Source organism: Dermacentor andersoni, chromosome 3 (assembly GCF_023375885.2).
Source record: "Dermacentor andersoni chromosome 3, qqDerAnde1_hic_scaffold, whole genome shotgun sequence".
NCBI classification, from domain to species: domain Eukaryota; kingdom Metazoa; phylum Arthropoda; class Arachnida; order Ixodida; family Ixodidae; genus Dermacentor; species Dermacentor andersoni.
In genome coordinates, this window is record NC_092816.1 from 196,472,002 (window position 1) to 196,488,514 (window position 16,513).

The 16,513-nt window shown below is 43.6% G+C and overlaps 1 protein-coding gene across 1 annotated transcript in view; it reads left to right on the forward strand.

Moving 5' to 3' along the window:
* LOC126524387 (fatty acid synthase-like) overlaps positions 1–16,513 on the forward strand; it is a 270,389-nt gene that overhangs the window by 226,285 nt on the left and 27,591 nt on the right. The window contains exon 23 of the mRNA XM_055067059.2: positions 15,675–15,911. Coding sequence (XP_054923034.2) covers positions 15,675–15,911 — 237 coding nt within the window. The remainder of the gene's footprint in view (positions 1–15,674; positions 15,912–16,513) is intronic.

Here is a 16,513-nt window from a genome sequence, read left to right on the forward strand (position 1 = left end):
TAAAAAGCGAGAATGCATGGGTCGCTTTGTGCGGTTGAGAAATACCGTCCCTGCTTATACGGTTGACCATTTTTTGAATTTACCGACCAACATGTGCTCTGTTGGCGGTCCTCTCTAAAACATCCTGCCAGACGGCTTGGTCGCTGGAGTCTGTGGTTACAATAGTTTTCATATTATCTCATCTACAAATACGGTCGCCTGCTCCAGAATACAGATTGCTTTTCCCGGTGTCTGGTAGGAGGCTGTCTTATACCGCCGTAATTTTCAGCCTGGCGGACCTGACCTCCTCATTGTCGTGACCTTCGTGAAGATTGGGGAAGGCACTTCAGTGTCTTCACCAAAATTCACCAAGGACCTACTGCCAGACACCTTGGCGTATCTCGCACCTACGAGCGCGCCCGGCGTTGTTTTCATTTTTGTTGCTAGGCCTTTCATGTTCCGTCCGCTGTTACATGGCCACTTGCGAATCATGCCATCGTCAAAAAGTAGTCCCGTTACTACCTGCTGTTCAACTTCAGTTAACAGACATACCCGCGAAACCATGTTTCGTTGCACTATCTCCGCGCACAACTTTGTGTGGCTATGAAGGAAAGCTACGGAGGCAAAGCACGCACAAGGAAGTCCCCCTGTGAAAAAAGTCCCGCGTTTTCATCCACTTTACTTTAGGTACAATTCATCAGCAGGCTTGGAGTGACACCTGACACCGGCAAAAGATGCCGAGAGTGAGTGGGGCTATGCTAATCCAGCTACAACCAAATTAGGAAGGCCCACTAATCTTGAACAACGACAGTGCCTTGCCAGATAAGGAATTGCCATGCCTGCTGCAGTATTCGGCCACTACCTTCCTGATGATTCCTACAATTAATCTATGGCCCTCAGTCCCCAGCAGCTGCGGAGCACCTGACCAAGGCGGCGGTCAAACCTGCAACGCAGCAGAAGGTGCTAAGAATCTCAGGGTCCGGACAGGCCACCAATGGAAACTGACCCTACCAACCTCTAACAGCCGAACTATGTCGAGTGTAGCTAGCTTAGCAAGATTTTTTTAGGAACTTTCAGACATTGTTTGGGATATCAGCGGCATCAGCGAGAAAGAAGAGCTGGTGAAGCTTATACATTGCTGAATAACGGGCACGTCCTCTGCTATAGAGGTCTCCCAGATAAGAAACCATACGGGGTAGGGTTCTTAATTCATAAGGACATAGCAGCCAAACTTGACAAATTCTATAGCATTAATGAGAGGGTAGCAGTAGTCGTCATAAAACCTAATAAGAGGTATAGATTAAAGGTAGTACAAGCCTTCGCTCCAACATCCAGTCACGACGATGAGGATGTAGATCAGTTTTATGAAGATGTTGCATTAGGGACGAGAAAAGTGGAAACTCAGTATACTATATCAATGGGCGACTTCAATACAAAAGTGAAGAAAAAGCAGGCTGGAGAACAAGCAGTTGAAAAATATGGCATCTATTCTACGAACGCTAGAGGAGATATGCTGGTAGAATTCGCAGAAAGGAATAAGCTTCGAATAAAGAACACCTTTTTCAGTAATCGTAGCAACAGAAAGTAGACCTGAAAAAGGCTAATGGCGAAACAACAAATGAAATTGAATTGATCTCTGTAAGGTGCCTTGTGGTGGTCTCGTGCTGACGATGCCCTCTCGGTGAGCGCATATTTCCCCCCTCATCTTTTAAGAGGTTCAATACATACAAGCATTTGTCTCGCAAACCAGATTTTTTTCAAGGGAATTTTCCACGTCTCAGTAATTTCTCTTGTCGTATTCGAGTGCTGATTGCCGTGTTATAGTTTGTTTACGAAGCTTTCCCTCAAGTCTAAATATTTTAAGGCAGTTCGTCGTGTGCGTATCATGGCCACGCACGCTTATATCGCCTTCCGTTTCTCTACCACGGTTGCGCTTTAAAACCACGGCGCTGCAAGTTTGCTTCAGAGACTTTCCTTTCCTTCCCACTTCTCCGCCCTTAAACTGGCTCTCTCAACTACTACACGCAGAGACAAAGCAACAGTGCGCGCATTAGATCCCATAGATGAGATGAATATTTACAATTATTATTAGGGTTATAATTATATTCGAGTGCTGATTGCTGTGCTATCGTTTGTTACCGAAGCTTTCCCTCAAGTCTAAATATTTTAAGGCAGTTTGTCGTGTGCGTATCATGGCTACGCACGCTTATATCGCATTCCGTTTCTCAACCACGGGTGCGCTTTAAAACCACGGCGCTGCAGTTTTTGCTTTTCTTTCCTTTCTTCTTCTCCGTCCTTAAACTGACTCTCTTAACTACTACACGCAGACAAAGCAACAGCGCGCGCATGCGATCCCATAGATGAGATGAATATATATATATATATATATATATATATATATATATATATATATATATATATATATATATATATATATATATAGAGAGAGAGAGAGAGAGAGAGAGAGAGAGAGAGAGAAACTATCAGTCATAGCTCTCGTAGTATAGCCCTCTGGGCCGTTTCCTTTTTTTTATCTTTCGAAAGTAGTCCTATTAGTGTTATTATAATTACACGAAGGTATTTCGCCCTCGTCAGCTGCAGTCCTTGGTATAGTTATTCTGGCGGCTAGCTTCCCACGCTATGCGTGCCGCCATCGCACCTGGTTAAGCTTTTCCTAGACGCTAGAGTTATGCTTTGTCCGCGCAAGCTTGAGCGATCGGAAAGCGCGTTTTCCCCTCTTGGCCGGCGGAGAGGGGAGGCTTCGTTCCGGCCGCGAAGCTCTCCACATCTCTGTAAGGTGCCTTGTGGTGGTCTCGTCCTGACGATGCCCTCTCGGTGAGCGCATATTTCCCCCCTCATCTTTTAAGAGGTTCAATACATACAAGAATTTGTCTCGCAAACCAGATTTTTTTCAAGGGAATTTTCCACGTCTCAGTAATTTCTCTCGTCGTATTCGAGTGCTGATTGCCGTGTTATAGTTTGTTAACGAAGCTTTCCCTCAAGTCTAAATATTTTAAGGCAGTTTTCCTAGCCTCTAAAGCCGCTCGAGTTCGCTCTTCTCCTCGAGCGGCCATTTTTCCTAGAAAGTATGCCTTCCAACCACTCGTAATCAGCAAAAACCGACTATCGCGGAGAATGTCAGTCCCTTTCCACGTAAGTGTGAGGCTCGGAGCAGGAGCTGTGGCGCTTGAAAGTAGCCTGGGGCCTGACAAACCAACCGACTGAGCTATCTTTCCGGGCAACATCGAAGGGTCACGGGTTCAAATAACCTGTTTTGTTCCTTTTTTTTTCGCCCCTTTCTCTTTCTTTTTTTTCTTTCTTTTAATGTCTTTTCCTTTATTTTATCACTGTACGGGAACCCTCCTAAAAAAAAAAAGAAAGATATATATCTTCAAATATGTATGGCCTCACATGTGCAGGTCATAAATACCAGGTTCACTAGCCGAGTGCCATCCATGCGGTATAACCGAGCTCAGATTGGTCCACCTTGACTGATCAAATAGGGCACCACTGTAGGTTAAATGAGGCGTACAACTCCTGCGGGACCCGCCGTGGTTGCTCAGTGGTTATGGTGTTAGACTGCTGAGCACGAGGTCGCGGGATCGGACCCCGACCACGGCGGCCGCATTTCGATGGGGGCGAAATGCGAAAACACCCGTGTACTTAGAATTAGGTGCACGTTAAAGAACCCCAGGTGGTCGAAATTTTCGGAGTCCTCCACTACGGCGTGCATAATCAGAAAGTGGTTTTGTCACGTAAAACCCCATAAATTAATTTTTAATTTAACTCCTACGGGGACGGTAGAGTGTCCGTCTCCAGTGCAAGAGGATCGTGATTCAAATCCCGGTGCCGCGCAATTCTCCACCGGAAAATACAAAAAAAACTGTGTGTTGAGAAAATTGCACAAACAGGCCTGGAGTGCGGCCTGATCCCGGTGACCAGAACCGGTAACGCACTCTCTCACCAGAGCAGGATTGGCCACCCTGGTGCAGTACTTGGCCACAACCTCCTATATGAATACAACAATCGAACCCCGGCCCTCAGTCCCCAGCAGCCGCGAAGCAACTGACCACGGCGGCGGTCAGATCTGTGACGCTGCAGAGGGTGCTAAGAATACCTGGCTCCGGACAGGCCGCCATTGGAATCTGAACCTGGCAACGTTTAACGTTAGAACGCTATCTAATGAGGCGAGTCTAGCAGTGTTATTGGAGGAATTAGAGGGTAGTAAATAGGATATAATAGGGCTCAGTGAGGTTAGGAGGACAAAAGAAGCATATACAGTGCTAAAAAGCGGGCATGTACTGTGTTACCGGGGCTTAGCGGAGAGACGAGAACTAGGAGTCGGATTCATGATTAATAAGGAAATAGCTGGTAACATACAGGGATTCTATAGCATTAACGAGAGGGTGGCATGTCTTGTTGTGAAACTTAATAAGAGGTACAAAATGAAGGTTGTACAGGTCTACGCTCCTACATCTAGTCATGATGACCAGGAAGTCGAAAGCTTTTATGAAGACGTAGAATCGGCGATGGGTAAAGTCAAAACAAAATACACTATACTGATGGGCGACTTCAATGCCAGGGTAGGCAAGAAGCAGGCTGGAGACAAGTCAGTGGGGGAATATGGCATAGCCTCTAGGAATAGCAGAGGAGAATTATTAGTAGAGTTTGCAGAACAGAATAATATGCGGATAATGAATACCTTTTTCCGCAAGCGGGTTAGTCGAAAGTGGACGTGCAGGAGCCCGAATGGTGAGACTAGAAATGAAATCGACTTCATACTCTGCGCGAACCCTGGCATCATTCAAGATGTAGACGTGCTCGGCAAGGTACGCTGCAGTGACCACAGGATGGTAAGAACTCGAATTAGCCTAGACTTGAGGAGGGAACGAAAGAAACTGGTACACAAGAAGCCAATCAATGAGTTAGCGGTAAGAGGGAAACTAGAGGAATTCCGGATCAAACTACAGAACAGGTATTCGGCTTTAACTCAAGAAGAGGACCTTAGTGTTGAAGCAATGAACGACAATCTCATGGGCATCATTAAGGAGTGCGCAATAGAAGTCGGTGGTAACGCCGTTAGACAGGAAACCAGTAAGCTATCGCAGGAGACGAAAGATCTGATCAAGAAACGCCAATGTATGAAAGCCTCTAATCCTACAGCTAGAATAGAACTGGCAGAACTTGCTAAGTTAATCAACAAGCGTAAGACAGCGGACATCAGGAACTATAATATGGATAGAATTGAACAGGCTCTCAGGAACGGAGGAAGCCTAAAAACAGTGAAGAAGAAACTAGGAATAGGCAAGAATCAGATGTGTGCGTTAAGAGACAAAGCCGGCAATATCGTTACTAATATGGATGAGATAGTTCAAGTGGCTGAGGAGTTCTATAGAGATTTATACAATACCAGTGGCACCCACGACGATAGTGGAAGAGAGAATAGCCTAGAGGAATTCGAAATCCCACAGGTAACGCCAGAAGAAGTAAAGAAAGCCTTAGGAGCTATGCAAAGGAGGAAGGCAGCTGGGGAGGGTCAGGTAACAGCAGATTTGTTGAAGGATGGTGGTCAGATTGTTCTAGAGAAACTGGCCACCCTTTATACGCAATGCCTCATAACCTCGAGCGTACCGGAATCTTGGAAGAACGCTAACATAATCCTACTCCATAAGAAAGGGGACGCCAAGGACTTGAAAAGTTATAGACCGATCAGCTTACTGTCCGTTGCCTACAAAGTATTTACTAAGGTAATCGCAAATAGAATCAGGAACACCTTAGACTTCTGTCAACCAAAGGACCAGGCAGGATTCCGTAAAGGCTACTCAACAATAGACCATATTCACACTATCAATCAAGTGATAGAGAAATGTGCAGAATATAACCAACCCTTATATATAGCTTTCATTGATTACGAGAAAGCGTTTGATTCAGTCGAAACCTCAGCAGTCATGGAGGCATTACGGAATCAGGGTGTAGATGAGCCATATGTAAAAATACTGGAAGATATCTATAGCGGCTCCACAGCCACCGTAGTCCTCCACAAAGAAAGCAACAAAATCCCTATAAAGAAAGGCGTCAGACAGGGAGATACGATATCTCCAATGCTATTCACAGCATGTTTACAGGAGGTATTCAGAGGCCTGGAGTGGGAAGAATTGGGGATAAAAGTTGATGGAGAATACCTTAGCAACTTGCGATTCGCTGATGATATTGCCTTGCTTAGTAACTCAGGAGACCAATTGCAATGCATGCTCACTGACCTGGAGAGGCAAAGCAGAAGGGTGGGTCTGAAAATTAATCTGCAGAAAACTAAAGTATTGTTTAACAGTCTCGGAAGAGAACAGCAGTTTACGATAGGTAGCGAAGCACTGGAAGTGGTAAGGGAATACATCTACTTAGGGCAGGTAGTGACCACGGATCCGGATCAGGAGACTGAAATAACTGGAAGAATAAGAATGGGTTGGGGTGCCTTTGGCAGGCATTCTCAAATCATGAACAGCAGGTTGCCACTATCCCTCAAAAGGAAAGTGTACAACAGCTGTGTGTTACCAGTACTCACATATGGGGCAGAAACCTGGAGGCTTACGAAAAGGGTTCTGCTGAAACTGAGGACGACGCAACGAGCTATGGAAAGAAGAATGATAGATGTAACGTTAAGGGATAATAAGAAAAGAGCAGATTGGGTGAGGCAACAAACGCGGGTAAACGACATCTTAGTTGAAATCAAGAAAAAGAAATGGGCATGGGCCGGACATGTAATGAGGCGGGAAGATAACCGATGGTCACTAAGAGTTACGGACTGGATTCCAAGGGAAGGGAAGCGTAGCAGGGGGCGGCAGAAAGTTAGGTGGGCGGATGACATTAAGAGGTTTGCAGGGACAACATGGCCACAATTAGTACATGACCGGGGTAGTTGGAGAAGTATGGGAGAGGCCTTTGCCCTGCAGTGGGCGTAACTAGGCTGATGATGATGATGATGATGCCGTCCCTATCATAGTGCAGGATGCAGAAGATATAGGTAGAGTAAGGTGCAGTGATCACAGGGTTGTGAGGACTAGGGTTTACCTCAATTTGAAGAGCGAAATAGCAAAATTGGTCAAGAAGAAACAGGTCAAGGTAGAGGGAGCAAGGGCAAAAGCAGACAAATTCCGGCTGGTACTTGCAAACTAATATACAAACTTAGGACCGAAAGAGGATGATGACATTGACGTAATGAATGAAACCGTAACTAGGCTGGCTTCAGAGGGAGAAATTGAAGTGGGAGGCAAGGCACGAAGGCAACCAGTAGGCAAGCTCTCCCAAGTAACAAATGACCTAATAATGAAACGACAAAGAATTGACGACAAAGAAAGTGTCGAACTCAAGAGCTAAGATAGAATTCGCGGAATTGTCAAAACTGATCAACAAGGCGAAAATAGGTGATATTCGAAACTATATCGTCAGAAAGACTGAAGAAGTCGGAAAAACCGGACGCAGCCTGAAATTAGTGAGAAGGAAACTTGGCATAGGACAAACCAAGATGTATGCACTGAAAGATAAGCGGAGTAAGGTCACCGGCAATATCGAAAGTATAGTAAAAGCACCGGAATTATTTTTATACTGACCTGTAGAATATAGGGAAGAGTCAGAATACCTGCGTTAGAAACAGCAATGTACAGGAGACAGAACCACCTCCTAGAACTAGCGATGGGGTCAAATGGGCCTTACACGAGATGAAACGAGGAAGACCGGCAGGAGAAGATGGAATAGCAGTCGATTTAATCAAAGATGGAGGAGACATAGCGATTGGAAAACTGGCAGCGCTTTATACGAGCTGTATATCGACTGCAAGGCTCCTAGAAAACTAGAAGAATGCAAGCAATATACTAATCCACAAAAAGGGAGACTATGGTTTGGCGATGACATTGTTCTATTCAGCAACAACGTAGACGAGTTACAACAAATGATTGAGGACCTTAACAGAGAGAGTGTAGGAATGGGGTCCAAGATTAAATGCAGAATACAAAGATAATCATGAATAGCCAGGCAAAGAAGCAAGAGTTCAGGGTCGCCAGTCAGCCTCTAGAGTCTGTGAGGGCGTACGTTTACCTAGGTCAATTAATCACAGGGATCCGTGATCATGAGAAGGAAATTCATAGAAGAATAAAAATGGGCTGGACCGCATACGGCAGACATTGTCAGCTCCTCACTGGAAGCTTACCATTATCATTGAAAAAGGTGTTCAATCAGTGCATTTCACCAGTGCTGACATATGGTGCCGAGACTTGGAGACTCACACAGACGCTTGAGAACAAGTTAACGACCACGCAAAGAGCTATGTTACGAAGATGGCTAGGCATAATGTTAAGAGATCAGAAAGAGAGCGGTTTCTATGAGAGAGCAAATGGGTATAGACAATATTCTAGTTGACATCAAGAAGAAAAAATGGAGCTGGGCAGGTCATGTATTGCGCCGGTTAGATAACCATTGGACCATTAGGGTTACAGAATGGGTACCAAGAGAACGGAAATGTCGTCAAGGACGGCAGAAGACTAGGTGGAGCGATGAAATTAGGAAATTCGCGGGCAGTAGTTGGAATCGCTCGGCGCAGGGCAGTGGTAATTGGAGATCGCAGGGGAAAGGCCTGCGTTCTGCAGTGGACATAATTCAGGCTCATGCATATTATATATATATATATATATAAACGAGAAGCAAGGGCGTTAACCGAGGGGCCCGATTTTTATTACTCATATAAGAAGCCAACAAACACTGACACCAAGGACAACATAGGGGAAGTTACTTCTGCTTAATAACTGAAATAAAGAAACGATAAATTAATGGAAATGAAAGTGGTTGAAAAAACAACTTGCCGTAACGTGTTTTTTCATCGACTTGAATTTCCGTTAATTTATCTTTCTTTATTTCATTTATTAAGCACAAGTAACTTCCCCTATGTTGTTTTTGGTGTCAGTGTTTGTTAGCTTCTTACAATATTATATATATATATATATATATATATATATATATATATATATATATATATATATATATATATATATATACATAAACGAGAACAAAGGGGGTTAACCGAGGGGCCCGATTTTTATTAGTCATAGTGTCAGCCAGCGCCACCACTCACAGACCTTGGCGGCGGACGTGGAACTTCCTTCTTGCCGCAGGCGTCACGAGAACGTGATCTTTTTGAGTGAAGGCAACTGGTCAATATACCCACATATGCCACCTGAAGGCACACTCCCAAGGTTCTACTAGGCCACATAAATAGCCAAGAAAGTGGATGGGGAAACAGCGCCGGGGTAGCTCAATTGGTAGAGCATCGCACGCGAAATGCGAAGGTTGTGGGTGCGGTTCCCACCTGCGGCAAGTTGTTTTTTAATCCACTTTAATTTCCATTAATTTATCGTTTCATTATTCCATTTATTAAAGACAAGTAATTTCCCCTATGTTGCCTTGGCGTCAGTGTTTGTTGGCTTCTGATGATATGACTAATAAAAATCGGGCCCCTCGGTTAACCCCCTTTCTTCTCGTTTATTACATAACGAGGGTCTCTAATCCGGCTACAATGATGCCTTCAGGTAGCATATGTGGGTTTATTGACCAGTTGCCTTCACCCAAAAAGATCAAGTTCTCGTGACGCCTGCGGCAAGTTGTGTTTTCATCCACTTTAACTTCCATTAATTTATCGTTTCATTATTCCATGTATTAAGCACAAGTAATTTCCCCTATGTTGTCCTTGGTGTCAGTGTTTGTTGGCTTCTCATGATATATATATATATATATATATATATATATATATATATATATAAATATATATATATATATATATATATATATATATATATATATATATATGTATAGTCATATTGTAAGAAGCTAACAAACACCGACACCAAGGACAACATTAGGAAATGTCGTGACATATTCGTGAGGAATTAGGAAGCAAAAAAAAAAGGCATCGGTACAATGAAAGCATTTTAACGCAACGACGCAGTAATGACCATTAATACGAGGTTAGCCACAATAGCAGTTATAGTAAACACAATAATATAACATGACAACATACATATGCTGGGACGAATGCCTTGGTGTCCCGAATGGGCCTCTCACCAAGGCCGTTTTATTTTTGTTGATGAGGTTAGGCAAACCTAAGCCTAATTCCTTTATCACAGGTGCATTGCTAGAGCTTCCTCCTAAAAGCTAGTCCATTGCCGGATGCCACCACCTTGGTGTTCTCTAACATATTTCACTCCAGTAACATCAGAAGGTAATTTACATCTCCCTTTCCCGGTTTTGCAGCTGTCATGCGTGTGCATCTGTGACATCAAGGAATGCTTCAGTCTTACTAACTCCCTAGCCTCGCTGTTTGATTTCGGCAAAATCCACGTGAATGATTTCAGATGGTACTTGGGAAGGATTAACGATGTCAAGTTCATTCGTTGCAGACAAGTGTACTTGGCTTTGTTAATCTGTTACTGGTCACGGGTTTGGATATTCTTTTTTTATTTCTTGTCTTGTATTTCTCCACGTCAATCGGCTTTTTGTCTTCCAATACGTTTTGCTTTATTTAACCCGCTCTCCTGACTGCTGACTGTCATGGTACAACTCCTCAAACCTTTGGCACCAAGTTTCTTGGCTCACAAAACTTGCCATTATCGCAAGTCAAGTCTTTGGTGCTTTCCGGCGAGGTGTACACGTGACCCTGAGCACATGTGTTCACTTCTGGGATGTGGAGCCTGAAAAGAGCATCTGCGTCAGAGAGCGTATCACTGGGTCGACAGCTTACATCAAAAGTGAACTGTTGTATTTCACTAATCTTATGCGCCACCGTGCCCTTAAGTTGGGTTAATCCCTGGAGGTTTGCTAAGGCTCGGATGTCAGTAAAACCCGAAAGTGGCGATCGTCTATGTAACTTCTGAAACACCTCAGTGCCATCACAGCAGTCAGGACCTTTTTTTGTGTAGTTGTGTAATGTTCTTGAGCTTTGGGAACATAGAATTATAATATCCAATCACTTCCAGTTGCCGTCCTCGCTACTCTTTTGTGTATCGTTGATATGAAATGGCTCCCGCACCGTCTTATGACGGCCCATGCAGAGTTAGAAAGCCTCGCTTCAGTCACGTAGCGTAAGCACAGCATCCTACGATATAACTTCAACAAGGTACTGGTACATTTTCTTGAAATCTGCACTCTGCCGAAAGGGCACCTCCTTTTTCTTGAGCTTAGTGAGGCATAGTATCTTTGCAGCGTAACCGTCCATGAACTGGCAGACATAACCGGCGAGTCTAAGGAAAACGCGGATTGTGTTAAAGTCGCAGTGCTTAACAAGCTTCTGCATCCTTTGTAGAACTTTTCTTTGGTTGTTTTGCCCTGAAACTCTTGTGTTTCAGAAAGGAAACATGAGAACATCAGTCTCAAAAATTTGGTCTTGTTAATTCAGAACTTTGACTTGCTGAGGGTTTCTTATGCACGATAGGTATTTTTTATGTTCTTCTCTTGTATGTGTGCATATGATGATATCATCAATGTATACCTTCCAAAAGTTTCCCAAGAACTCATCCAGAATCTCATTCATCATTTTCTGAAACCAAGCTCCACAATTCCCCCAACCGAATGGAAAACGACTGTACTCGTACACATCGACAGGCACCACAACAATAGCAGTGTACAGCTTGTAGTCTTCTTGTAGTGGCGCCTGCCAGTATTTCTTTCTTAAGTAGATCCGCGAGAATGAATTTTATTCCCACAGTTTCATTCAGTATCTCGTCTCTGCAAGGTATAAGAAAAGGAGAGAAATCAGTCTGCCCTTTCATCTACCAGTAATCTGTGCAAACGCGAAATGACCAATCGTATTCAGTACTACGGTGATTGGTGACGCAAAGGAGAATGTTGAAAGTCTTACAATACCAACATTTAGCATTTTCTAGAATTCTGCCTATAGCCAGGTCCTTTTTTCGCGTGGGAGAGACTGACAGGCTTTTTACTCACTACTGCGGTGCCACGAAGCTTAAAAAGTACATTAAATACATCTGCAGCTGGTGGGTACGTCTCCACATAAATAAGTTCCGGAAAATTTGTCGGTACCTCATCAGTGCCTTTAGCTCTTCAATGTGCATTTACAATTCAACACGCATTAGGCATATGTTAACCCGTCAATGGTTATTTCACCTCTCCAAGAAAACATCATCTTCAATCACTTTATATTAGGTCTAGATACTATAATCACGAAGTCAACAATCGGCATGACAAGAGCATCCACGTTCACATGATACCCACCAAATCCCAATTCTACTTCCGGCCAGTGTTGCAAGCGTCTAGATTTCCGATCACAGCTGAAAACCCTAACTATTCTTCCTTCATATACCTTGCTCGCTTAGACAAGTTCTAGATTTGACAGCCTTGCTGATGTTCCTGTCTCTACCAGTGATTCCATGCTGTATCCATTTACCATCATTTTAACGTATAGAAGGTTGACTTGAAAAGGTATAAATTTTCCATATTTTCACCGTGGTCAAACTTGGTAGTGAAATATTCTGTCGTTTCGCGATGCACTTTATTGCTCAGTGACATATTATTATGCCTTTTTAGGCGATCATCAACCTTCATTAAGCTATTCTCTCTATCATAAAGCTATTTCCTCGTCCAATCTGTGAATCGTATTTCGCTGGAAAGCGAAAAGAAAGCTATCTTTCAAGTTGCACCATGGGTTATGGTATTAGGTTGCGTATCAAATGTTATAATGCCATTTGGTGGCATTGCTCTACGAAAACCAGCGCATGTTACATAGGTTGTCCTCCGATAAAGTTCACTGGTTCTGCAAGCATGTGTATTCATAAAATCTGAGCCACAAGTTGGTTGCGTTGGAAGGCCCATCGAAACCATCAGGCTTAATCTCTTCCCTTTCTGGTTTCTTAGTTTTTAGTGAGCCGGAAACAGCTTTGAGAAACCATCGCTGCTGTTCGTATTGCGTGGCCGCCTGCTGCAACAGCCCTTGCAGCAAGACTCATATGCCAAGTCTCATCCTTGTAATTTATCTCTGAATGTCCTAGAAGCACAATCTCAAATTCGGACATACAAGCACCGATCATACCGCACGTTTCTCGACGAGGGCCGTTTCGCTACGTTGGCTCTTTGAAGTGACGATTCGAAGCATTTCCGACGAAGTTTCTGATTCCTGAAGAACTGGTTCTTCACGATCAGCCTGGTAGATCTTCACGATCACCTGCCCATCTGTAACTGTAACTGAACTGTAACTGAACTGTAACACAGGACTCATTATCACTTTTCGAAACATATCTTTAACTTTTTTCTTTTTTCTTTTTTTTTTTGCACTTGCTGACATTGTCAGTGATAGCACTGTTTTACTGTGTGATTGGGAAGTATCGCTGATGTAACCTTAAAGCGCTTGTTTTTGCGCCTGTGTTTTTTCTTTTTTTTGTGCCTGTTTTTTGCGCTTGTGTGAAGCGCTTGTTTAAAGCGCTTGTTTGAAGAATTTTTGAGTACAATTCCCCATTTTTGTATTTATATTGTTTCGTGAACTTACTCGTGTACCACGCTGCTAAGATCTTGTTTAAGATCGCAGTATTTATAAATAAATAAAAAAAAAAAAATAAATAAATCTGCTTTTCTTACCAACGTTAACTTCAAACCACATGAACAGCTGCGCCAAATATAAATTACGAGTTAAAGAAAATGTCCGACGATTACGATACTCTCTAATTTGAAGTTTCAGTGCGGCTGTATACGTTTTTTTTTCATTTCGCTATATATTGACGTAAAGAATTTGAGACTGAAATCAGCGCACACACTGGCAGTGGTTCAGTAGCGTCAGCGCCTTCGCAGAGGGGCGGCAGTGTGGGAACGCTGGCATTTCGAGCGGCATCGTAGCCAGCTGCCGAAGACGACGACGACTAAAGTGCGAACTATATATATATATACGAATCATCTCGCCCGCCTATCCGTGCTTATTGTCATGTATACTTTGTATTTTAAATGCACACAACGTGAAACGTTTCTATTTTATGAGAATTAACAGGAAGTTCCAGTATGGTAGTTTCAACCTGAACACACGGGAACAAAGAAATAGTTTCTAACGGCAAGTACTGCACCAAATTTAATTAGACTTCTTGCATTTAAAAGGAAAACCGATAAGCTAGTCTTTGAAAAGTATATTGCTCATCCATGCTATTACCGTGGGTACAGAAATTGGTAAATATTGAAAAATCAAAAAGTAAACTGTAATTTGTGGTTGAAAACGAGGTAACTCAGCAATAAAGCGCCTATTACAATTCTCTCAACTGCATTAAATGATGCATTTAAAGCTGACAAAGTTAATGTATTATACACCCTTCTGAAGCACATAGAGAAAGGTGCAGTTTCGCAGAAAAGGCAATACATCGATTGCGGTAGCAAATTAGTGGACAGCTATACGAAGTAGCGACAATAATTTTATCAGCCGTATAAACTTGTAAACATAGGCACACTAAGTTAACAAGCATGATGTCACATGTACACAAGCAAACATGAGCACATCTCATGCTAAGACCGCGCACACTCGCTGTCAAAACGCTGGAGTCAGACAGCGCGGCGGAAACAGCGCGTAAAGTGACCTTCGTGCTGCATCTGACATGAATGCAAAAGCCGCGAACTGTATCCACATCGCAGCTGGCTTTCAAGATATAGCTGCTTCGGGAGGCTTGCGCGGCCGCCCGAAGTAAAACGCGCCCCCCCATTCCTCCCCTCGGAGCCTTGCTTTCGTGCGTGAGATGAAGCCGCCATCACCGCCTCACCTTCGCAAGCTTTCACTCGCACGTACAGCATACGGTACAGCATACAGCATAAAGCCGGGCGACGATTTTGTTGCTCTCGACCTTGATACGGAAACTCACGCCCATGGTGATGCCGACGACAAGAAAACACATGGAGTGTCCATATAGTTGCTATCGCAAGAAAACGTCACGCATTTAAATTATGACGCAGACTTTTGCAAAACCTTCAAAGACGTTACAATTTCACAGGAAAATTTATATATCAATCTTTCGCAACAATACCTTCATTTGGGCGAGTTGGTTCATCATGACAGTGTTCATAAAAGGCCCTAAAGACGAAGACCACAGGAACACATACGAGAGGACGGGCTCCAATTCTGACTTCATCCTGTCGTGTTCGTCTTTAGCGCGTTTCATGAACACTCTCAACTTTCTGCTTTGAGCCTCCAAAATAGGCAGTTTACAGAACTGCGATATCTGTGTTTTAGGCAGGATTATTGATTGTGCGCCGATACATTTTTTAAACGTAGCAATTTAGGGAATTTAGGGTGAAATTCATGCCTTTCTTTTTTTAAAGCCGTCAAGTAAACATACAAAAGAAGGGGGTGATTTGGACTTGTTGGTACATTTTGAATAAATGTGGTTCAGCGCAGGGAAACACTAGAACAAACACAGCACATTGGACACACAGGCAGTCAACCACTTTTGTCCTGAAATCAAACATTTTTGCACCGCACGTATAATTTTACTTTCTCGTTCAAAGGCAATTAATTTCATTCTGCGCCGTCTAGCGATAGTCTCATAAAAGCACATCTACGTTTTACATGTATATGAATAGGAGTTTGGAGTTGACTCCAAGCTAATGCTTCCTTTTAGATAGAAACTATCTAGTAGACCAAGGTAAATCAACGATGCCATCTTTTGTCTTTGCAGGGCTGGCTATCCAGTGGGGTCCCATTAGTGATGTCGGCTTGTTCCACCGCGCAATGTCTTCGGATGTTGAGAGCTATGAGCTCGTACCACAGCGGATCGCTTCTTGCATTTCGGCAATGGACCAATTCTTGAGTCAAAGTCAGACGATTGTTTCCAGCTATGTAAAGCCTCATCATTCGACCATGAAGGACAGCAAAAAGAAGCATGACCCTGCGCATTCTGTTGCACGCATTCTTGGTGAGCATAAATTTTTTATATCATGTACTTTGAGTTCGTTGCTTGAGGTGGTCGTGAGGAAAGTAGCTGCACGTCCGTACAGCGCTATAGTGCGGTGTCATGCTACCTCAACATGGCTTGTAAGGTGTCTTAACGTGCCCCTAAACCGTTCTTAAGTGTTAGAAATTGTGTACCAAACTACAATGAACATACAGGCACGAAAATTATATGAAATGATGTAACAGCAAATTTACGTGGGTTTATGAACGAGTACGCAGTCGTCGCTGCTTCTCGCTCGCTTCCCCAAAGATTTCCTACAGGTGTAATCTCATCTTCCCCCACCAGCTTGATGCAGGGCAGCGAATGCTACAAATAGCCTTAAGAGAACCAGAATAACGCAGCTGTGATGGCCCTCCGCATGGCACCAACTAAATGGAAGCTCCACAGAAGGATAAGCAGCGCGCAGTGGCCCTGCCCCCCCCCCCCCCCCCTTCCACCTGGTTTTTTGAACACACAATAGGTTCTCGTCACGTTTTCGCTGTCATCACCCATCGATACGTCAATCGACAGCTTTGGCTCTAGAGACGTCTTGCAGATACCTGTGGTCGTCACGCCGTACCAAA